The sequence below is a fragment of the Cnephaeus nilssonii genome, assembly GCF_951640355.1.
Source record: "Cnephaeus nilssonii genome assembly, chromosome: 18".
Taxonomy (NCBI): domain Eukaryota; kingdom Metazoa; phylum Chordata; class Mammalia; order Chiroptera; family Vespertilionidae; genus Cnephaeus; species Cnephaeus nilssonii.
In genome coordinates, this window is record NC_137089.1 from 34,088,596 (window position 1) to 34,113,430 (window position 24,835).

A 24,835-nucleotide genomic window follows, 5' to 3' on the forward strand; every position below is an offset into this window, starting at 1 on the left:
CATAGTCACATTGCTTTTGACTCTACTCGTTATTTCATTAGATTGCATTAGGACCAAAGCCCAAGGATCAAACCTGAGGCTGATTCCTCGAAAAGATAGGTTCTGCCTGACTCCAGATGCTAATAATCACAATTGCTAACCGAACTCCTTGCTGCTCAAAGACCAGCACTAGCCTTTTCACTGGGAGCTTGCTAGAAATGCAGAAATCCCAGGCCCCACCTGAAATCTAAATCAGAATTTGCTGCTTAGCAAGATCCCAGATAATGTGCATGAGCATATGAGTTTGAGAAGCAGTGTGCCCTCAGCCCTTCTAAGATCCCAGCTTAGTGACACCCAAGCCTGGCAGTGTATTTGGAGCCTTCTCCCAACTAGCTGTTCGGTGTATTTCTGTGTCTTAAGATTGGTTCTCTGAGAACCCTGGAGTGAACATGGGCCAGCGTGAGCCTCAGGCTTTATAGTCACAATCTGTTCCGAATTGTGCCATCACTCAGCCTTTTGCCCTAATTTCTTGGGTTGTGTTTCTTCTTCCTTTCTTCTAAACTAGGAGAGTAGCTTCCCACTCCAGCTGTCTCTCTCCCTGGTTTCTGTACCACATTAACTCCTGGGACTGTCCTTACTTCCAGTTTCCTTAACTCTTCTTGATGGACCTCCCTTTTTAAATAATCTTTAAAACCAAGAGCTCTGAGAATGTGTCACAACCCTAAAGCCTGGACCTGGTTTTCTTTGCTTTCTTGAGTCAGGACAACCTGACCATAGCCAAACTTGAATACTCTCCTAAAGTTCGTTTTGGAGTCAGTCCTTCCTCCCCAGATCCCAGGCAGATCTTTCCCACCCCAAGTCTGTGCCAAGCCTGGATTGTCCCTGCTTGTTCGCTTTTACCCAAAGGGAAATCAACAAAATGTGCACATGGGACTATGCTGCTCCTGTCAAAAAGTGACTTGTTGCTGAGTTCCACCACTGACCTAGAGTCTTTCCGTCAGTCCACTGTTACCATAGCAAGAACCACTGGTAGGTGCTGAGGGCCTGGCTGAAATACAGAGTTAAAATAAGTGGCCTGAGATGGATGGTCATATGTGAGAGCCTGGCAGAACCTAACACAGTCTAGTTGGAACATAGTCGCTACTGTGTGAATTTGGATGGATAAAAAGGACACTAGATTTTACAAAAATACAGGTTGTTAACCTTTAAAAGAGCAATCTCAGCAGAAAAGTAGGGCTAGAAGCCAATTTGCCATGAATTAAGGAAGAAATGAAAAGCAGAGAAAAGGAGGCAGCTGATAACAACATTCATTTCAGACATTTGTGAGGGGAAGGAAGAAACTGTGAGACATAACAGAATCAAGTGACATTTTTGTAAGATAAGGGAGAATTAAACATTTTTGAAGGCAGAGGGAAAAGAGTCTGTGAAAAAGAGATATTTAGAGACAAACTCAAAAGAGCAAAAGAAAGATCTTAGAAAGTCAAGATAAGAAAAAACATTAAAGAGAGAGATTATCTTTAAAGAGGAAAGACTCCTTATCCTCAGACACACTAAGAAAGAATGAGGGAATAAATGTAGAAAGAAAATACAACAAGGTATGTCTATGGATATATAATTGGTTCACAATAGTCTTACAGTCAACAACAAAGCGATAGGTAAGGATAAGGAACGTGTTGTGTTGGATTTGGGACTTTAATAGAGTCAAAGATTTTTATTATAGGAAAAGCTTATGAAAACAACTTGTTAATGTATTCTCTTCATTTGACGAGATGGCAAATGGTGAATGAATAAGATTGATTTGCCAAGATGAGTTTAAAGGAATCTAATGGCTGTCAGGATTTGATACTATCTAGAAGAATCCCTGATGGTCATAAGAAAGAGATGAAGACAGAATTTGCCAAGTATCAGAAATGAAGTTAAAACGAAGGGTGAGGCCAAGAGTAAGCTTGAGAATGGAGATGAAGGCCAACGTTGAAACCAAAGAAGTTAAATTTAATTTTTTGTTTGTAGGACTTGAGCATTATGTTTTTGCTCTACCTTATGACCCAAGAGCAGGGACAAAGAAATAAGAAGCTTGAGTGAAATGGGGTTGGGACTTAGTGTGGTCATCAATGAGCAAGAATGAATGAAACCCTAGGGCTTGAGGGAGGGCAGCATAAAGTGACTTGCTATGGTGCCTGAGTCAGTGGGAAATCTCTAATGTCACCAACATATTTGCCTTCTCAGATCGTTCCTAGTGGATATGGAGACAGTTTGAACTGTGTCAAAGTCATAGGTCTTTGTAAACTAAAGATTTATGGTTGAGTCCTAATACCACAACCAACTAGCTACGTAATTGGAAATGAGTATTCTGATCCTTGGTTTCCTCATCCACAAAAGATAATAATATTCACTGATATACTCTAATGAGGTATGGACATAATCATAATATATAAGGAGATATAATCTGTCTCAAAGTATCAGATTATTACCATAAAAAAAGAAGTGTAATATATGTTCATTGTGATCTTTAAATTCTCTATAATGCATGTAGAAAAGTAGAAAATTATCAAACTTGATAGGGAACAGACACTTTCTGTGGCTGACTCTGAAGGAGATAGCCTTGGGAGACTTTAAATACCATTTTTAGATGCCAAATTTGTAAAGCCCATTGAACACCATTCTCTCCCACTGAGTTTACATGGTGCCAAAGCTTATTCCCACACAGTTTCCACCCTTCAGGGCAGAGTAGGGAGACCCAGCTCTAATTAACACTGAACCAACCCTAATGCCTTCCTCCTGCATTGTCCAGACAGCAGACCTATTTTGATCTGATAAATCAGAACTGAAACAGGAAATCAATAGTCAGACCACTGTCAACTACTCTCATTTTTAAATACCTAAAATAGGAGCAGAGGTACCATTTATTTTTACTCACACTACATAAAATATAACTTACTTTTTATTTAGGATTTGTGTGGGTCAGGTATATCTAAAGAGATTTTTTAATTAAAGTATAAGTTAGATCTTGAAGGTGTCTAGAACTGTCATTGGTTCCTGAAGTAAAATATTTTACTTCCTCCTCCCAAAAAATTAATTGAAATTACAGTTTTTAAACTGCTTTCCATCAGCCTGACCAACCTTAGCCAGCCGAAATATTTTTTCTGAGTAAGGCTCCAACCCCAAAATTCCTTGGGGAGTCCCTTTTTGGAATTTCATTAGATGTGAACATTCTTTACTTCGATGGAGGTTGGCAACTGGGCCTGAGATGTCTACCCTGAAAGGACCAACTTGGGACAATCAAGGCTACTGAGAGCAGGCTCTGGCATCACAGCTGCGTCTGGAAACACAGCTGCTTCTGTGAGAACCCACAGCCAGTTTGCATAGGCATGCACTGTAGCACATGGCTCTGTTTGAGGTATCTAGATTGTAACAGTTCTACTGTGGCTCGTACAACCCTGCACTCATCTCCATCTTCCATGAGTCACACCACTGGCTTGCATCAATGGGAGAGAACCAAGATTGCTATTAGGGTGGTTCTTTAAGTTTTCTTCCTGGACCTGGGCAACTGTCTCATTTTTTTTAAAAAAAGAATTCTATAAATTATAGAGCAGAAAACTTAGCATCATTCCTACACCGCCCCAAAATGGAACCAATTATTAAACACATTATATAAGGAATCTAAGTAACAAAGATGATAGAACCACTCAAGGTCAACATAGACTCTCTGAGAGTAAGTCATAGTGAATGAACCTCACTTCAGGTTTTGGTCATAATTTCTAGACTGTGCTTAGATTCAAATAAATGGTGCACTTGAATTTCAAGAAAGTCTTTAGCAATCAATTAAACTCCAATTAAAATGAATTTGCCTGGACCCAGATAGGCACTAGTATTTGAAAGGAAATATCACAGCCATATAGTTCTGCATCATTCCAAAGCCATCATCAGAAAGCAACGCTCAGCTTGGGCAGTAAGAAAATGGGCATCATTAGTGGAAAAACTCCTTTCTATTGATTGCAACACATTATTAGGAATAATGAGGGTTGTAGCCCATTGGATTGAAAAAGTATCCAATAAAAACAAAGGTAAAGTCTAAAAATTCCAGATTATTAGATGCAAACATTCTGGAGCTGTTTGATGCTTTTCACTCAAATTTTTTACTTCTCATGCTATTAAAATTTTAAGACATCACTTAAAAAGTATACAGTATATGGTGAGTAATGTGTTCAGTGGATAACACTTAATTCTATGCAAAGATTACTGTGAAAAATTACACTGTCTTCTTGGGGAATTATACTCTAAAGGAGTTTGTAATTGCTTTGCAAAGTAAATTCAGCTTTGGGTTGTAGAAGAACTACATATAGAATGGCAGTAAGGAGTTGGTCGTGATTACTAGATTGTGCTTTAGTAAAGGAGATGGGTTAACACCATGAGCTAAAGAGCCAGAGTGTCACTTTCTACCTAACTGGTTTAGAGACAAGTAAATTAGACTCTGTGCTTCAACTTCTCATCCATAGAATGAAGTTAATAATAGAACTTAGCTCTAGAGATATAATGACTAAATTTATTAATAGATGTACAGTGCCAGAATACTATCCAGCAAAGCCCTGTGCTAAGCACTGAATATACATTATTTCAGTAATCCTCACAATAATCAATAAAGTAATGGGATCATTATCTCCATTTTACAGACGTGGCTCAGACAGTTAAACTACTTTACCCAAAGTCACTTAGATAGTATTGGCAAAGCCAAAATTTGAACTGAAATCTCTCCAACCATGAAGCTGGACTTTTGACTACCATAACAATTAACTGTAAGGTAAGCTTAGATCCCAGGAAAAAAAGCTGAAATCCATCCTGAGACCTATGTACATCAGACCAATGCTAGCAGCAAGAGGGGCCTCATGTGTATTCCCAGGTATTAGATGGAACTCCTTGAATTCCTGCTGCTGAGAACAACATCCTTGGTCCCTGGGGCTGAGGTGAAGTTGTTCCAATAGAAGAGCAGAGGAACAGAGGCTCCGAATCAAGGAGCAGGCAGGACCATACATGGGCCAAGTGGCAGTGCTCAGCATTTATTTTACCTTGACCTTGAGGGAGGGTCAGGTGGTCCACAACATGAGATCCTCCCACCCTCAACCCTGAGTGGGGAGTCAATGATCTGCTGCAACAATGATGAAGTATGGGCAGGTTTTAAGCTATGCATCTGGCTTCCCTCAAAAGTCCATTAGTAACAAAGGCTGGCATATCTCGCTACTATGGCCAGTTTCTCATACAGAATTTTCTGGGCTCTTCTCAGTATGGGGCCACAGTATCATCACTCTCATTCTGACTCCTGTTCAGGTCAGTGGTATTAGGTGAAATTGATTCCATTTGCTAATTCAACCAAATGGATCATAGCATCTGCCATACTTCACTAGGTGGATCAAATGCATTCCTCAAACAAATTAAGAAGCCTATGAAAACCCCATTTAATTACAGAGAAGAGGACTTCTATATTGCAAAATGCATTCTCTCATATTCCACAGACACATATGAGCAGAGGAATGCCTCTCTTTCTCTTGGGTTCTCCTGAGATCTACGAACTCTGTGTATCCACATACAGCTTCATCTGCAATAAGGGGCTGAGGAGTCTACTGAGGCTACATGACTGTCACTGAGTGGCAAAAGCTAGGCCCACAATAGTCAGGGCCCTAGACATTGTCATTCATAAATGTCCCCTCAATAGCTTGATTATTGGCTCAGCCAGCTCCTCAGTGACAAGCAGATAGGCAATGGATATATATGTGGATTTGCATGCCCATGGGGCAGTGCCTGGCTGCCTAAGCAGGAGGCTTGGAGCATGACTGCTCTGCCATCCACTGCCTTCCAATGGGTTCTCTGGGACCTCAGTTCTAACACATAAAATTTGGAGATGAAGATCCCACTGTTGCTTTATATGGCCCAGTGGCAAGCTGGATTTGAGGAGATATTGGCAGAAATGTCTCTCCTGAGACACTGAGTGTGCCCAACATGGAAGGGTCACAAAAAGAGTCCATCTGCTATTATACGCAGAGAGCAGATTCCAAAATGAATCATAAATACAAGAGGTGTGAGCTGCCAGAGAGTGAAGTTGACAGCTCAAGATGGGAACAAGGAAGTCTGAGGCCAGTGGGAATGGACATAGGCAGAGGGCTGCTGGGCACGCCCAGCTTTCACTCCAGTTTCCTGGGCCGGACACCACTTAAAGGGTTAGGTATGGAGGAGGAAGAGCTCTATGTAACCTGCTTATTTACACGTCCTCATAAACACAAAGACATGTATGTTCACCCAAGACCTTACCCATCACATCCTGAGACTATCATCAAAACAACTCTTTATTCCCAAACTACAGTTAGGTTAACCTCACACATTTACAGATTCTGTTTTAATTTACTTAGAATTGTAAAGTAGGTAAAAGCTAAATGAAATTTTTCTTAAGAAAAAATATGATACTTCAAATTACCTCATAACACTCAGGTTCTGTGACCCTCCCTAGCTATTCACATGATACCATTGAAGTATTACTGAATTTGGCAGTGGACACTGAGAAAAGTCCCAGATGATCTACTTAAAGAGGCACTTTTATTCTTTTTATTTTTGAACAATGCTGTTATTCCTCAACACCTTGCCACCAGAAATGCATTATCTGAGAGCAACCTTCTTTGTGAGTCAGAGTAACATTTGTGTCCCTTGTGGTATTGCTGAGCTGGCTTGTGCAGAGTGTCTGCATCCTAAATGAATATCATTAAAAAGCTTATCTTCCTTGGTAGAATCCAGCAAACCATTCTTTTTCCATTTTGACTGTCTACACAGTGCTTTCCTTACACGTAAGGACAATAAATCCCCAAAGCCTGACTAAATGGGATGGTGTTGTACATTTTTATGGTCATCGTGGAGAAAACAACTTATTTCCATATTCATTGATTAATTTGGAGCTTAGGATGCCAGTGGGACTCAAGAAGAGATTGATCCAAATGTCTTCAAATAATTTCAGGCTTCACTTGGCATAGGACACTTCCACAAACAGACATAACTCTAATTCTGGAATTCCTGAAGGAGGAGTATGAGCTGCTTGATTAAAAACAAATAGGTTAAGGCTTACTAGGATTCACACTCTTCCCAGGGTGATCCAAATAACTAAAAAGCCAATTCCTCTTAGGATGTCTTCCCCAGAGGGTCCTAAGACCCTAGACTTCTGTTTTGCTGAGCAAGAAAGAGAAAACAGATGGGCATGGGTGACAGTTGTGTGAAAAGGCCCTCCTGAGAGCCACAGAGAAAGAAATGTGTCCACAGAGCCCTGTGAGATGAGACTGTCCACCTGCTGCTTGTTCTTTAGTCTCAGAATTTTCTGTAACTTCTAAGAAAAATTCCAATCCAAAATTGAGTGTGAGCCATTGCACAAAGCCTTCTAGAAGAAAGAGTCAGGAGATTCTCAAATTACTAACCAGGTGTTATGTGTCTGGACATTTTGTTGTCTGTCATCCTGACATGACAAGAGGGCATGCTAAATTCAAGCTTGCTGTGAGAGTAAGAAGACTACAATTCTTTGTGAAAACCACTGTATCACTTCAATAAAGTAGCTGAAAAGTCTTACTCCATCACATCCCTAGTGAAGGAAGCAATGTATGTGTTTGGGTATGCATGTAGCTATTTTTAAAGCACTTCAAATGTTTGGGTTCATGTAAACCCCACCAATAGTTAATGCATAAGTGAAAATACCCTAATATTTCTTTATTTCTACTTGTTTATATTTCCTCCATCTGTCTAAGATGGTATAATAATTGACTTGTTCTCAAGTTTATTGCATGACCTAAACAGTATCAAAGCAAAGCAGAAAAATCTTATCATGCTTATCACATTACAACAGTAGCTACTGCTGCACATGAGCAGAGCTGGCTTTTATTTTAACTGAGTGACACAGTGACCCAGGTAGGAATTTCAGGGTTGCTAATATACTAAAATTCTGAAATTCATCTACTTTATTCCAGCTGTGCTGGTTTTCCCCCTATACTTTGAAATACATTGCTTCTCATCATTTATTCATTCAAAAACATTTAATGAGTGCCTTCTTTGTACCAGGCAAAGTGCTGAGTGTCAGAAATGCAAAGTTGAGTTGAGATAAAGTTCTTACCTTGAAACAGTGTGGTGGTGGAGACATAGGTCCAAACAAATGGGTGTAATCATGTGGAATGTGCCTTAATAAGGGAATATGAGGCTGTGCTAAAGTCAGGGGAGGAGCAGATCCCCGTCTTAAAGGAACCAGGGCAGGACTCATAGAGGATGTGGTCTTTCTCTGTACTCTCTCAAAGGTTTCCTGCCCTTACGGCCTACCTGGAGATAGGAAATGCACACGGAGCAATACTGGGACTGCCATTAGAGATATAAAGTGCTGGGACAGTTTAGTCTAGAGGTATGGCCACTGGAGAGATTTAAAAAAAAAGTGACATTGACAACAGGGCTTAAAAAGGCGAGAAGGCTTGTGCAAGCAGAGATGTGAGAATGGGTTAGTGGGTTTTGGGCAAGCAAAGAAAAGGGGGTGCTCAGGGAGCTGGAGCACAGGGTCGTGGCAGAAAATGATGGAGGAAAAGCCAAAAAGCCAGATTGAGGCAGGACTACTGAGGGCTTGAAAGTAGATTAAAAGTTCCTATGTGCTTAGACAGACAAAATAATCTTTGTTCTCCATTACCCCAAATCATGAATCATGGTTTAAGGAAGAACAAACATGTTGTAGCAATGCCCACCTTAAACCAAAAGCAAGAACAAACAATAACCTCATTGACCTCTCGTCTCTCTCCAGCTGCTATCCTTCCCGGCAAATCTCCTTGAAAGAGTTGTTGAAATCCTATTTTCTCTTGAACCCACTTTGATCAGATTTTGGCTCCACCCTCCACCAAAACAACTCCCATCCAGGTCACCCATGTCCATGTCACCCACGTTACCCGATCCAATGGTGTGTGCTTAGTGCTCATTGTCCTTGACCTATCAGAGGCCTTGGACACAGCTGATTGCTCCCACTTTCTTACTGTAGCCTATACCTCTCTGGTCAGTCCTTTTCAGTCTCTTTTGCTGGTTTGTTGACTTCTCTCCAACCCCTAAATGTCATAATGTTTTAGAACTTCATCCTGAGTCCCTTCTCTGACTTAATTTACTTCCTTAGTGATCTAATCCAGTCATATGACTTTAAATACCACCTATAGGTACACTAATAGCTTATAAATTTATAATTGCTCTTTACCTGAGCAATTTTGGGGGGTTGTGTTTCTAGCAAACAATCTTTAGGGATGAGATAACTTCCCCGCCGCCTCACCCCACCCCTGGCAAAGAGTGGGCTTGCTTTTCTTGCTGTAAAGGAAGCTCAGTGTTCTCTCCTGTAACACAACCCACAGGTGTTCAGGGGTCCGTGATGTGCTGGCCGCTGTGCTGATAGTCTTTTGTCTCTAACCCTGAAAGTAACAAGCTAATTTGTTAGCGTATAAAAGTGAAATCCCAAATCATGCCCAGTTCTTGACATTAGGTAGCTATGTTTCCTTTTATAAGAAGTTTAGCATCTTAACCCAGATAAATTACCCACAGAAGCTTTCTGTTCACAGATGTTAAACTTAATGATTTTCACAGGAATGAAGTTCTCCACAGAACCAAGTGTGTCTGCCTCTGCCTGCCTCCCATAGGCCGCTTTGGCCAAGACATTTTATAGAGTCATTTTGAATTTGAGGGAAAATTAACTAAAAGCATTTTGGAATCTGTGTGTTGAACAGAGAAACTTCTGCCATTCCTTATGGATTCTCTTAAGCTTTAGGGTTTAAATGTTGGTGTGAATGCTGAGAAATTTAGGAAAGTAGCTGTTTTTATTCCTTTAGGCTTCCCTCAAACTCAGCAGTTCTCTCACCCTAAGGCTAGACCTGAACGAGCTTTCCTCATCAACGGTTCACCTAGAAGTTACCCCTTAAGACGCCTTTAGAGATGACTCATGTCTTTGATTCATTCTTACTAAAGCTTACAATTAGTATGACACACAGCCAATAGTCTGCGTCCTTGTAACTACAAGTGTGAAACCTGAGCCTGCCAAGCCTTATAGGAGGTCTGCAGGCCAAACAAATCAATCTCCTATACAAATCCTATTTGCAAAATCTAATCAATCCCTCTACAAAAAGTGGTGTCAGAATCTACTCTTATGTCATTTACATTCATTTACTATATCAAAAAGATAGAATTTATACAGTCAGAAATTACAATGCAGAGAAAAATTGAATGTTATAACTGTAGAGATAGATGGTTGTAATGGAGGAGAAAAACACTATCTTTAAAATAAATGACTTTCAAAACTTTATTAAAAGCAGAAATAATCAAGATTATTATCCTGATGTTATTTGTTATTTTGTGTGCCCTTGCTCTTAGCAAGAGTGCATTATATTACATTTCTTGGAAATAAGCAGAAAGCCACAGGGAGTATTTCAATTCATATTATAGGAAACCAAAAACACAACACAACAGTCAGCCAACTACAAATTGGTGATTAACATGATGTCTAAACAGGTTCTCATGAGAATAACATTATTAATTAAACAGAACTTTGGTTAACCTTGATAGCTAAAGTAATTTGGGGGATAAATACTTTATTAGTGTACCCGTCAATAAATCAAAAGTAAAAGGATATTTTTAATTAATTTGTGTGTTATACTATTGAGATTATGGCTGGCAAATTTTGTTTGAGGGCCTAGAGAGTGATCTAATATTTCTACTATGGCATGTCTTTCTCTTATGTTTCCAGCTAGTGGTGTCATCTATTTCAATTATCTAGCCCAAATTCCTTTCTTGTCATCTATCAAGATATTATTAAAGCCCATTAGTGAACAATTGAGTCTGACAAATTTTCTGTTACTATGCATTGCTCTGTTCTTTTTAAAACTGAGTGTTCTCACATTTCATTAGCAAAAATATATTTATTCACAAAATAAGGAAGGATAGTGTGCTGCCATTATTATTAAAAACTTGATCTTACCTTCTGTCAGTCAAAAGAATTATTTGGAAAGGGATAAATAAATATATTGACCAGTTATTTAATATGTAGATGATGAGTTTTTTTCAGAAAACACAGTAACCCAATATTTTTAGAATAATCCATGGCCCTAAAAGTACAGGGAAAAATAAGTAACGTAAGTAAAAACATACTTTTAAAAATGCATTTTTAATGAGTTTGCTCTTCTTTGCCTTTATAAAAGTACTTTATGGCCCTAGTCGGGTTGGCTCAGTGGATAGAGTGTGGGCCTGAGGACTGAAAGGTCCCAGGTTCGATTCCTGTCAAGGTCATGTACCTTGGTCGCAGGCACATCCCCAGTAGGGGGTGTGCAGGAGGCAGCTGATCGATGTTTCTCTCTCATTGATGTTTCTAACTCTCTACCCCTCTCCCTTCCTCTCTGTAAAAATCAATAAAATATATATATTTTTTTAAAGTACTTCTATGATCGTCATCTTATGCAACCCTTCTAACATGCTCAATGTCTTGTCCTAACTCTACCACTGCACTTACTCAAATGATGAAATCAGGACTTGCTTTTTTCTTTTTCTTTTTCTTTTTTTTAAGTTAGCCAACTGGTCAACCCCTTTCTTTTTAGCCTGGAAGGGAACTTGCATTGAGATTACTAAGAAGTCTCCTAAAAAAATAAAAATTTATTTTATTTTATAAAGATTTCTTAGAAGGTTCTTAGATTTGTATCCTTGAGTGTATAAATATGTAACAAAGTAATTTATGGTACAGCCATTAGCAGTTAATATTTTCCAGGCCTCTTATAAAGCTAGAAGGCAAACCAAAGATCAGTGGGGTAGATTTTGTTGTAGGTCAAAATTTTTTTATCAGGATGGAATTTTTTCAACCCCATCAAATCAACTCTACATATTGACATGTGAAAACAGTGTTTCAGCATTACATTCACTGAGTTTGCTCTCCAGGGGCCTTCTCATCAATCCTCTGGCCTTTCTTCCAGTAAATGCCAATGAACCAACCAGTAAATGCTGATGGGCCAAGCATGCCAAATAGAATGAGCTAATGTTAGAAGACACAAAATACATCCCCTGTCAGAGACTAATAATATGCTAATATATACTTTAGACATCATTGTCATCTCAAACAATATCAATGAAGACAAAACAATTTTTCTTACTTTAAATCAACATAAAGGTGCAGGTAGAAGTGCGATATTTTTTTCTAAAGAAGTATATACTCTATTAGGAAAGTAGAAAAATAATGTTCATTACAGTACTGAGCTAACTTGAAGGACTTGGATTTCTATGAGAAAAGTCCTATAGCACTCAATCAAAATATTTGATTCACCTTTACCTACCTCCCACTGATAGAAATGAAAAAGATAATGACTTGTGAAATTTCACTTTCCTGAGTTGGCTGTGGGAAAACAATTATTGGAATACAAAAGCTATCGAGCAACTGTGGGCTAACTATTCAGTAAGCAACTTCCAAGATAAAATACACAGTACAGCATCTAAATGTCAGTCTGTAACCAAAGTAACAAAACTAGTTCAAAACTTTTTCTGTTATAATATGATTCAATCCATTTTGCTACCACTCTTCTCTTTGCAAAGCAACTGGAAGAGACCCAACGTATCAGTCATCTGTCACACTGGATAGGAGGAGACACGTGACCTGTTTGATTGTCCCTAGTCTAGCTCTTAGGGTTCAAAAGATATCTGATTTGTCTATATTGTGTCACTAGAACTCATGTTACCTGAACTTCTTGAACTGTTTTCCAAGCAAAGGGTCATACGCCAAGCAAGTTCTCCAAAGGAGGGCATACACATGCAAAAAGATGTTGCCAGATTTTCCAGAAAGATTGCAGCCATGCTGACTTTGTTTTAGTCGAAAGAGACCCATTTTAGACCTCTGATCTCCAGAATTATAGGGTATAGGATAATAAATTTGTGTTGATTTTAACCCACATGTTTGTGGTAATTTGAACAGCATCAGTAGAAAGTTCTTGAGTTACACACACACACACACACACACACACACACACACACACACACACAGAGAGAGACACCTACCTAAAAGAGAGCCCGCCAAGAAAATAGAAAGTTATTAATTGGCAGTTGTCTTTCAATATATGATTTACTAAAAAAAAAATACCCCACAATTATGAAGTCATCACTATCACTTGCTGACATAAAGAAAAACTTAGTATATACAACCCATTAAGATCTCACACAAATAATGAAAACAACAGCAAGTTAATAAGCAGGTAAAGGACTCCTGCAAATAATTTGGAAAATAAAAAATATAAATGGCTAATAAAATATGAAAATGTTTCAGATGAATAAAACTATTGTAAATTAAATAAATGAAGAGATGTAATTTGTGTATTATATTGGCTATATTTTTAAGGGTATGACAAAGCAAGCATTATCATTCACTGCTATAGTAGGATAAAATGTGTTATTTATGGCACTTCTTAGAATCAGATAATCCAAAATATGGAAAAAGTATTATATTCATCATAATAGTATTTATAATGAAAACAATGTTCAATAATAAGAGGTTACTTAAATACATTATCATATATATAAATTATGCTAATATATGTAGTTAGTAATAATTAAGCTTATGAAAAGTATTAATGTGGGTCAGAAGAATATAACCATGGCATATAGCAACTATGAGAAAAATAATTGGAAGAAAATTCATTTGGAAGTCTTTAGTAATGGGATTGTAGGCCATTTCTTTCTTCTGCATGCAACTGGTTTATTGAATGAGCTGGAATTGGTAGAATACAATTAAAAGGCATTTTATTCTTTTTCCCACTACCCCTTCAAGTACAGTTTCTGGCCATCGGTCTATCTCACTCTTTGTATGACATTTCAGGCAGAACTTATAGCTCTTTTGGTCCCCTGTAGATATTAAAAGGCCCAGCCCATCATATCAAAAAGATAAGAAATAAAAATGTTGCAGAGGCCCTAGCTGGTTTGGCTCAGTGAATAGAGTGTCGGCTTGTGGACTGAAGGGACTCGAGTTCAGTTCCGGTCAAGGGCACATACCTTGGTTGCATGCTTAATCCCCGGGCCCTGGTTGAGACGCCTGCGGAGGCAACAAATCAATATGTCTCTCTCACATCAATGTTTCTCTCTGTGTGTCTCACCCTCTCCCTTCCACTCTCTCTAAAAATCAATGGAAAAATATCCTCGGATAAGGATTAACAACAATAGCAAAAGATGTTGCAAAGGATTTAGAGAAAAGGGAACCTTCATACACTGTTGGTAGGAGTGTAAATTGGTACAGACACTATGGAAAACAATATGGAGATTTCTCCAAAAAGTAAAAATAGAATTATCATATGATCCAGCTATTTCACTCTGGGTATTTATCCAAAGAATATGATAACACTAATTTGATAGCACTAATATGATAACACTAATTCCCAAATTCATTGTAGGATTATTTACAATACCCAAGATATGGATACAACCTGTGTCCATTGATGGATGAATGGATAAAGAAGCTGAGATAGATAGATAGATAGATAGATAGATAGATAGATAGATAGAATATTACTCAGTCACAAAAAAGAATGAAATCTTGCCAGTGCAGCAATATGGATGGACAGCAAGAATATTATGCTAAGTGAAATAAGTCAGATGGAGAAAGACAAATATATGATTTCTTTATTCATAAGTGGAATCTAAAAAAATAAAACAAAACAAAAAATTCTTAGATACAGAGGACAAAGTGGTGGTTACCAGAGGGAGGGACTTTGCAGGAGGGTGAAATGGGTAAAGGGGTCAATTATATGGTGTTGGATAGTGACTGGACTTTTGCTGATGATCATTTGTAGAGTATACAGATGTGTAATGATAATATTGTACACCTAAAACTTATATTGTGTTCTAATTTTACCTCATTTAAAAAAAAAAAAGTTCAGCCCCAGCCAGTGCAAACTCTCCTCTACTTAAACTCTCCTCCTCAGCCTGGGTTTGACCTCAATTTGCAGATCATCAGTGAGGAAGGGACCTCTCACTGTTTTTCTCTCTTCTCACTTCACTTCTCTCTGTTGGGTTATTCCAGAGATGGAGTGAAAGGAGGACTCATGGAGAAGAGATAAGGAACAGGTCTTACATGGCTGGTTCAGTTGTAACCCAGCAGGAGGTGCTCCCTGGATGTAACAGATTTCCAATTGCAGCTCTTCCTTTTGTAGGTGCTTCTGTGGGTTCTTCAAAACCCACCTCAGCCGTTCTTTAGGATCCTCACTTGGTTCTCTGGATGATCGGCCTCTCTAGCTGGCCACTTGACATTCTTACGCATCTTCTGTATACTAAGTAGCAGTATCGGTCTTCTGAGGCCACCTGCCCAGCCAGCTCTCTCCAAAAGGCTTTACCTGCCAGGCTAAGGGCATGCATACACCTGACCGGCCATGCCTGCTCAGCCCTATGTCTGCACACTCTGTCACCAAAAGTACACTTAGGCACAGCCTTTGAACTTTTGACTTCTTCAAGTGTGGATTAAGTGCCAAGCACCTGTGTTCCCCAAAGTACAAGAAACTTGTCAAGCTCCCCATGTTTCTGTTTCTCTGAAATTCCCCTTCACTTGGTTTGGATGAGAAAAGGCACCCCTGGGGGTGAGAGGACCTGTCAGTGCTCTGGCAAGTCTCTCTCTATAAGTTCTTCCCACTCTAACCTTTCGCCCTCTGAGAGACTTCTTGGCCTTTGTCTAGACCCGTGGTCGGCAAACTGCGGCTCGCGAGCCACATGCGGCTCTTTGGCCCCTTGAGTGTGGCTCTTCCACAAAATACCATGGCCTGGGTGAGTCTATTTTGAAGAAGTGGCATTAGAAGAAGTTTAAGTTTAAAAAATTCGTCTCTCAAAAGAAATTTCAATCGTTGTACTGTTGCTATTTGGCTCTGTTGACTAATGAGTTTGCCGACCACTGTCAGCAAACAGTCTAAAGCTGGTTATGAGTTCAAAGTCCTCATCTACCTGGGCAGTCACAAACACCAGTTAAACTATTCTTTGCATTCAGCCTTTGATACTGGGACTATCAGAAAAATTTCCTTCCCAATGCTATTTTATTTGTAAGGAGAAGGAGGAACAGACTTTAACAATGGAGAGAAAGGCAAGAAGACAGACTCTATAGCAGCTATGGGTATCTCTTTTTCATCAAAGTATTTATTGAAGTAATTTTAGACTAAACTAGATTCTATGACAATTTTGTCTTCCAAGAATTTCAGTGTTACTGGCTCCATAGAATAAAAATTGTCTTCTCAATATAAGTGGGGGAAAAAACACAATGTAGAAAGCCAGAAAGCACCTGCATTTATTCTTTTAACTACTAGTGTCCAAAGTATAAATGATCTCATCTATTTTATTTTGTTACTAATACCTGAAAGTTAATGCATTTCATTATGATATAATTAACAAAACATGGCATTTAAATAGAATTTACATTCTCTGAGCATTTTAAATGGTTCAGTAGATGATTAGTGTTTAATTTATAATTAATATATTTTTATTCCTTTTTTGTTATTAAACCTTAAAATAGTTGTAGTAATAATTAATGAGTGCAGCTACAGATTGCTCTAAAAATAGTCAAAACTTTAAAATATATGTTCTGAATAACCTGTGGTGATCTTAAAATATAAGACCTATAAATCCCAAATCAAAATCTAAGTGAAATACCTAGAAATTGGTTTTTTCCCCATTCTTGTATACTTTTTTTAGAAAGCTATTAAAGCTGGATAGAAATGAAAAACCTCCTTAAAATCACAGCTATTAAAAACCAAGGTTTTTTTCCTAGTACAGATTCATAGATGTTACTGCCATATATTCTTTCTCTATTGGATTATATAGGCTCTTTAATTATGGACATTTGGATTAGATTCTTAAAGTATTTTTTTTCTCTCCTTTGCAGTTGGTTGGTTTTGTGTATGCCTGTTATGTGATCAGTATTTTCATGGAAGAAGAGGATACCTGTAAGTACATCTCCCTGTGGGTTGATTTTGGATGAGATATAGCTCCCAAAACTAATCATTACAGGGCTATGAAATCATTCCCATTTGGAATTGAAAATGACTGAACTCACCATCGTAAAGTTACAATCAAGCATTTACAAGCCAAACTGCACTCAAATCAGATGGCACTGAGTATTGAAACTCTCAACCCAAGTTGTATGGGAAGCTTCCCAGAGACACAGAAGCCTACAGATTGCTGTCACATCATGTCTTAGTGACTTTTCATCAGAGACCCAAACAGTATGCTTAGAAAATTCGGGGTTGCTTTATCCATCACCGCTGTAAGTATGCTGGCTGCAGAATTTTGAAATCTGACTAATAGCAATGACATCAATACAACAATACCCATTATAGCAAGCTCTATATGTATATAAACTATATAAAATGCACTGAAAAAAACTAAAAATGACAACCTTCTAGGCAAAATGTAAAAAAACAAAATGAGAGATGCTGAAAAAGCTAAGCAATCACATTTTAGTAGGAATGCACACAAAAAAAGAAGAAAAAAAAAACCTATACAACCTGAAAAGTTATATAGGTAGAGATTTTTCAACATAGGTCAACCACTGGCACTTCTTAAACACCTACCTGCTAATGTCTAAGGCACTTCTTGGCACAGCTCTGTCATGGGCTCACATAATACCAAAGGAAATTTTAATTTATTTACAACTAATAATTATTATACCCATCCATATCAGAGATTTGGTTATATCATTTCAGTTACTGTCTGAGTTGTAAAGTTGACTCTTGAACAAAATGAGGGTAAGTTTCTAGCTAGCCATGTAACTTTCTAGAACACAACTCCAAAGGGGTCTGATGAATACTCCCCACCAAACAGTGGTAGTGCATGATACATAAACTGGAAACCAATTGGCAATAAGCTCTCACCTCAATTTATTTGACCAAATGGAATAAATATTAGACCCTGGGAAGAAACTCATCAGGCGGTGAAAACATGCAAACAACCTGCATCTTATCTTTTATGCTTGCCTTGGGGTATTTTTTTATGCTAGATGAGCCAGCAAGTTTCTGACATTTCAAAAGTGCAGCTGTAATGGCAACACTTCCCACTATGAGATTGAACGTCAAAAAGTTGATCCTTGGGAGTTCCATTAGTAGTTAATTCTACAATCTGACAATGTTAATGTATAAGAAGTCAGCAGCCTGCCTCCAACTCACAGCCAAAACACAACTGGTTGAGTATGAACAGTTTTAACTGGAATAGGGATCAAAAGAAAATGATTAGAACTGGGGATGAATAAATACTTCAGAAATTGAAACACTGAATGATAAATCTCAATTAAATCCCGGATGATACTTTTGAGTAGGAAGTGAAAGAATCCTCTTTCTTTTTTTCTCACTGAATTGGTTTGAGGCTCTCAAACAATGCGAATGCTCTGTCCTGCCTTATTGAGTGTGAAAAGGCAGAATAATCAAGTCTTTATTATCTAGTAGAATAAATATAGAAAGGACTTTTCTTTGAGGCCTGTGATTTTTTTAAGTAAACCTGGAAAATGCAAAATGACATGCATAATAAAAGGTTCATCTAAATTGAGTAAACGTTTTTTGACCTTCTATCAGCCTTCTGGTAGAGAATTAATGTGAGTGTATATAGATTGTATGATGCTGGCAGATATTATAGTTCCATCGACTTTGGTGTCTTTAATTAGCTTAAGTTTCTCTATAGAAATCTCTGAATCAGCTATTTTAATACCCATCAAACTGGGATTGAAGCAGCTGCTAGCAGCCTTTTCCATTAACGGTTTAATTCTGGTGTTTGTTATTGGGGCCATGCATTAAGTTACCGAGAGACATCTGGATATAGTAGTTGTGTTGCCATCAATTCAAATAATACTTAGAGTCAGAAACTGAGTCTTGTGTGCTCAAAACAAAGTAAATATGCCCTCGACCAACCTGACATGATAATCTGCTGGAAGAGAGATGACAGTGAAAAGCAATCACAAACCTTTTAGTCTGATCGTTCTCAAGCAAGGGTAATTTTATATTCTTTTTATTGATAGAAGTAGGAATCAAAAGTGCACTTGTAATTGAATTGCCCAGAGTCTCCAGAAGGCAGATGTGAGCAAAAAGAAATCTATGAAACCAATTGCAATGATCTCATAGACTAGTACAATTTGTGCCAACACTTAGCTTTTAGGTGCAATAATGATCTGCCCTTTGGATATGACCTTACCAGCCCACAGCTAAGAAGACGTGTCTTTTGAATTGTTTTTCCAAAAGTAAAACATAAAATAAGAAAGCCATACTGCTAGCTTTCCAATTTGTCTAAGTACACTTCTGGAAAGCTTATCCTGAAAGGTAACTGCAAATATATAATGTAATGTCACAGTATTTTGGCAGACAATATATTATTTATCATTTCCTATTCCAACTAATGAAAATCTCTGCATTATTCAGAATGCAAAGTTAAGCCTTGCTCTTGGACTGAAAGCTGTCAGCCAGCCTGAAAATTAATAACAGCTATCTGCTTTTCTCCTCTGCACTGCTAAGTGCTTCTATGGGACTAACATTTCAGTGATGGACATTTCTGAAAGGTCCTAAATGCTTGAGGAAACATTTATTTCCAGCCACCCATCTTCTTAGTTACTTCTCAGCTTCTTTTGCTATTTCCTATAAAGACCATGATTACAGGTCAAAGAGAAGAGCTCACCAAAGGAAGAGTGCTGATGGGTGGGGTCAATACTTTCTATCATTCATTTTCATGAAAAATCTACTTATATATCTTTTCTTTATTTCTTTTTAAAATATCTATCAATCTCCATGTGCACTTTTGTGAGACCAGGATATTTGGAATGTGTAATCATAAAAACCTGTCAACATCTTGTTTGTGAATCATCTACGGCAGTGGTCGGCAAACTCATTAGTCAACAGAGCCAAATATCAACAGTACAATGATTGAAATTTCTTTTGAGAGCCAAATTTTTTAAACTTAAACTTCTTCTAATGCCAATTCTTCAAAATAGACTCGCCCAGGCCGTGGTATTTTGTGGAAGAGCCACACTCAATGGGCCAAAGAGCCGCATGTGGCTCACGAGCCGCAGTTTGCCGACCACAGATCTACGGTATTGCTGAAAATGAACTTGTGGGCTTGTTCTATCTTGTCAAATTTACTAAAAAGAATGTTTTAATTCAGGGAGATGTGGAGGTGAGGCAAAAGATGCTGAAAAGAGTATTAACTTGTACAGTTATAAATATTGCCAGGCTATTTCAGAGGGTCTGTTGCTAGCATGACTCCTTCTATGTCAGCTTTCCAATTACAACTAGGACATCTGTTTGGACTCACAAAGGCCAGTCTGGGTTTTAGATGTTGAATGGTGAGAGAAAAGTATATTGAAAACCCTACCAGTTTTAAAAAGGAAATTAATCCCCACATGTGAGTTCAATATTTTGCATTGCAAAGCTCACAGTAGCTCTTTGTGCAGCCATCTGACCCTTTCTAGTCTACTTTTTGGGAATTTTTCAGTGGAAGGAAGCGTGACTATTGGAAAAATATTCCATATCTCTACTGCTCCTTGAAGCTTCCTGCAGGCTAGTATTCATGTGTTTGCCTCTTTACCCATGAGTTCCTTTTAAAAGAATAAGGTGATTTACCATAGCAATGATGTGAATTGGGACTAAAAATACCCCCTATGTCCTCCTAAGAATTTAGCTTTGTAATGGATGGAGAAGACAGAGAGCAGTAGAGTAACCCTGGCAGGATGAGGAGGAGAGAAAGCAGCAAAGGGCTGGATGATCCTCAGAATAGAAAACGGGTTGGTTGTCTCGTGAGCCTTGAAATATTTGCGTATTTAAGGGTGGAGGAACAGAAGAATTTTCTGAGTCAAAGATGGAGAAAGGCATGAGACTCAAGTGAGCGTGGTACTGTTGTCACAGTCGACATTTCAAAGGAGTCATAGTATTTGTGCAATAAACCATTAAAAGTCTACTGCAGGCATCCTCAAACTACAACCCGCGGGCCATATGCGGGTGTTTTTGCCGTTTTTTTTTTTTACTTCAAAGTAAGATATGTGCAGTGTGCATAGGAATTTGTTCATAGTTTTTTTTTTAAACTATAGTCTGGCCCTCCAACGGTCTGAGGGACAATGAACTGGCCCCCTGTTTAAAAAGTTTGAGGACCCCTGGTCTACTGGTTCTCAGAGAGTATTTCTTTCGGTAATTATCTGGTGAGTTGCATGTAACTATCCTCACCACAGTTTAGATATAGAATCTGTAACATTTCTCCTAATTTGCCAAGATGACTACCAAATAGCTACAAAAGTACTAGCAATTAAAATAGATCTGTGAGGGCAGGATCTTTACTTTGGTCCATAGAACCATAGACCCTAGAAAAGTGTTTAGCATCCAATTAAGAAATGTTTGTTGAGTATATACATTAAATGTATTCTCTTGGCTTAGCAACTTATTTTTCAAAGTGTATTTCAAGATCCCAAGATTTTCAAATCTAATGAAATGACTGTGCCTTGTGTTTAGAATTTAGTGAGATGACTGATGCATTTACAAATATTTGTTTTTGGCAAATGGAGGTCCTGTATCTCTTAAACATAATTGGATGGGATTTTTGTAATTTAGAATGTCAAGATATAGGAAGATGAATTAAACCTCCACTATACCACATCAGAGCAAGAGCTTGTCGATTCCTGGACAAGACATCTCAGAGGGATCAGGACTTGGAAATTAGGTGCATTCACAGAGTGAACCCAAGTGCAAAACATGGCCAAGGGGACAGACCCACTGTCAAAGAGTCAGGCCCAACAGGGTGGTGATTTTGGCCAGCCCACACCTGGGAAAGTTGAGCAGCACAGAATAGGATCCTAGCTACAATGTTATGATTCAGAGATAGACTTCCAGTCCTTTGGTAGGTTATCAAGACAGTTTCTCAAGAATCCTATATAATAAAAGGCTAATATGCAAATTGACCTAACAGCGGAACGACTGGTCACTATGATGCGCACTGACCACCAAGGGGCAGACACTCAATGCAGGAGCTGCCCCCTGGTGGTCAGTGTGCTCCCACAGAGGGAGCGCCACTCAGCCAGAAGCTGGGCTCATGGCTGGCTAGCGCAGCAGAGGTGGCAGGAGCCCCTCCCGCCTCTGCGGCAGCACCATGGGGAGCGGGCCTAAGCCGTCAGTTGGACATCTCCCGAGGGCTCCCGGACTGTGAAAGGGCGCAGGCCCAGCTGAGGAAACGCGTCCCACCCCCCTCCGAGTGCACGAATTTCATGCACTGGGCCTCTAGTAATATTATAAACACCCAAATACCCAAAACAATGAACCAAGTGGGGACTCTCCACAGGGGCAAGATAGAGAGCCCCTTTTCTAGAATCAGCTCCAAAGTCAGCACTACACTCACAGTGAAAGGGAGCCTAGATGAATGCCTATCTCACTGAGCCAGGATTCCTATAATTCAGTCTGACCAGGGACTATGTACAGCCATATTTTTCTACTCTCCTCACTTCCTCATGTCCAACCACATCTGTTTTTCTAAGTCTATGCATCTTTTCTACACCTCCTCACACCACGCTCTGTCAGACAGGCCTCCTCCTTCTGTTGACTCACTAACTTTATACATCTTTCAGATCTCAGCTTGACTCTCTCTTTCCCAATTTGACCACTTCAATCCCCAGGCTAGATGAGGGCATCTGTGATATACATTAATATATGCTTTCATTGCACACTGCCCTTGGGGACATTTAACACAATTGTAGTTTTTACATCATGATATCCCCAGGGCGTAGCCCATTTCCTGACACAATGGGCACTCTCTACAATAGATAATGAGCGAGCATTAGAAGAGAAACTGTAGGTGGCCCTAGCTCTACCAGCATCTAGCTCTGTGCCCATTTACAAGTCATATCACCTGTTATGAGATCCCATAGGCATTCAGCTCAATGGATAAGGTCCCCCGTGTCTGGGATGTTATCTCAAACAAATGGACTGCGAAGGATTTCTACCGGTAGAGATGGGTGAGAAAGTTCTTCCTTTTCTATATTCTATCTCCATTTATGTGAATGATCACGCCTCACACAAGCTAGAACCTTGGGCACATTTCTCGACTTCTCCCTCATCTAGTCAATCACCAGATGAGACAACTTCACCTCCCTTCAAGTCACTAACAAGTCCTATATGTTCTTTAACAGTCTTCCTGAGGGCACCTCCCCCGCATGGCTCAGTAGGCCTAAACATGCCTCTGAACCTGCTTCACTTGTTTCTTCATTAACAGGGTGCCCCACTCTAGAGGATAGGGTTCATGTCTCAACCAACCTAGGATCCCAGGACCTGATTCAGTATATTGAACAGCACAGGACATCAGTAAATGTTTATTGTACAAAACATATGGTAGGGAAAATGCTCCCATGTCTTTACATTATCTCTCTTTTTCCTCACACCTTATGAAAATTTAAATGTTCTATTCCCTGCACTGCACACACAAAAAATCTGATTAACTCACAATAAAGTATAAATGGTTTGTGCACTTAAATTCCCTGAAAATTTTCATTGGTTACAAACTGGCCTGCCTGTTTTGACAGAAAAGGGGGGTGGTAATTTTCTGTTTCCACTTGAAACTGGGTGTTAGAAATGATTTAAATGAAGGCGGTCCTAACTCTACCAGTATCTAGCTCTGGGTCCATTTACAAGTCATATCACCTGTTAGGGGGATCCCAAAAGCACTCAGCTCAGCGGATGAGGTCCCTGTGGCTGGGAGGTTATCTCAAAGTACAAACAAGTGCCTCCCATTTTCTTCCTAATTCATTTACAAATGGTAAATGGTGGCAGCTCTTTCAACACATCTGACCTCTCTGCCTTGCCTCAGCCCTAAAGCAAGCCCTCTGCACAGTGGTCTGCCTGGCTCTCTCTAGCCCCTGCTTCAGACAGAGGGGAGCTCTGTTATCACTGTGACCAACGGCCCCAAGCTGCGATCCGTGTCCTTCGGCGGAGAAAGAAGAATGAAGGATCTGCCATCCAGATGGTACAGAATGGAAGATGCGGGATTTGGGGACCAGATGTGATTATGAGGGAGCAACAAATTTAAAAATCCACAGCCTCACGGCACCCGAAATGCACAGTAAGAAAACATGTGCTGTGAGGATTTTATGTGGATCCTGTGCGATGGTTTCCCTCTGGGTTATTAGTGGGAAGATTTAGGAGCCCAGCAGGCAGAGCAGCTGACAGGGTTCTGCCAAACTCCCCTGTGTTTCCATTTTAATTCTAAATTCAATACCTTTATCCCAACCGCCCCCCTACCCTTCTCTGTCCTCCCACTGGGCTAGTTCTGCCAGCCCCACAGCAGGTACATTAGCCTCTCATCCTCTGCATCTGTCTCTGTGCTGCCCACTGATGTGAAGAGAAGCATGTGCCTGCATCCACTGGCCCTGAGGCAACTTCACACTGTGACATGTAAGCTGGCCACCCTGCCCTTCCAACCTCTCTCTTGGTCCTCGTCAGTGCCTCCTCCAGTTCCCTTAAAACTGCAGCCTTCCTCTTTAAACCCAGGAGCTGAAGGCCTGAGGCCTTGCTTTCCTTCGGAAAGCAGGATGTCCTCTCTCCAGATGGGCTCAGTGAGGCGGGAGAACCACAGCCCAGTAGCTCCCTTACAACTCTGGGGGAAAGGTGAGCGGCTCTGCCAGGCTTGTAGGAACCAGCACCTCTGCAGCCCCATCTGGTAGTGCAGCCTAGAGGACAAGAGATCTACTCCCGCCCCCCAACTCTCTAGGAGACCTCCTCACTGCCCTGAGCCTCAGGTTTCTCCTATACCAAAGGTTATAGGCTCCCCCGGGGTTCTACTGTGACCCAATAGTGATGGTGAGATACTGTTATCCCACTGTAGAATGTGA

At 39.6% G+C, this 24,835-nt stretch overlaps 1 protein-coding gene across 1 annotated transcript in view; it reads left to right on the forward strand.

The window, feature by feature from the left end:
- NKAIN3 (sodium/potassium transporting ATPase interacting 3) overlaps positions 1-24,835 on the forward strand; it is a gene marked incomplete at its 5' end in the record, with an annotated part of 430,497 nt that overhangs the window by 385,893 nt on the left and 19,769 nt on the right. The window contains one exon of the mRNA XM_079796055.1: positions 16,883-16,943. Within this exon, the coding sequence (XP_079652181.1) occupies positions 16,883-16,943 (61 nt within the window). The remainder of the gene's footprint in view (positions 1-16,882; positions 16,944-24,835) is intronic.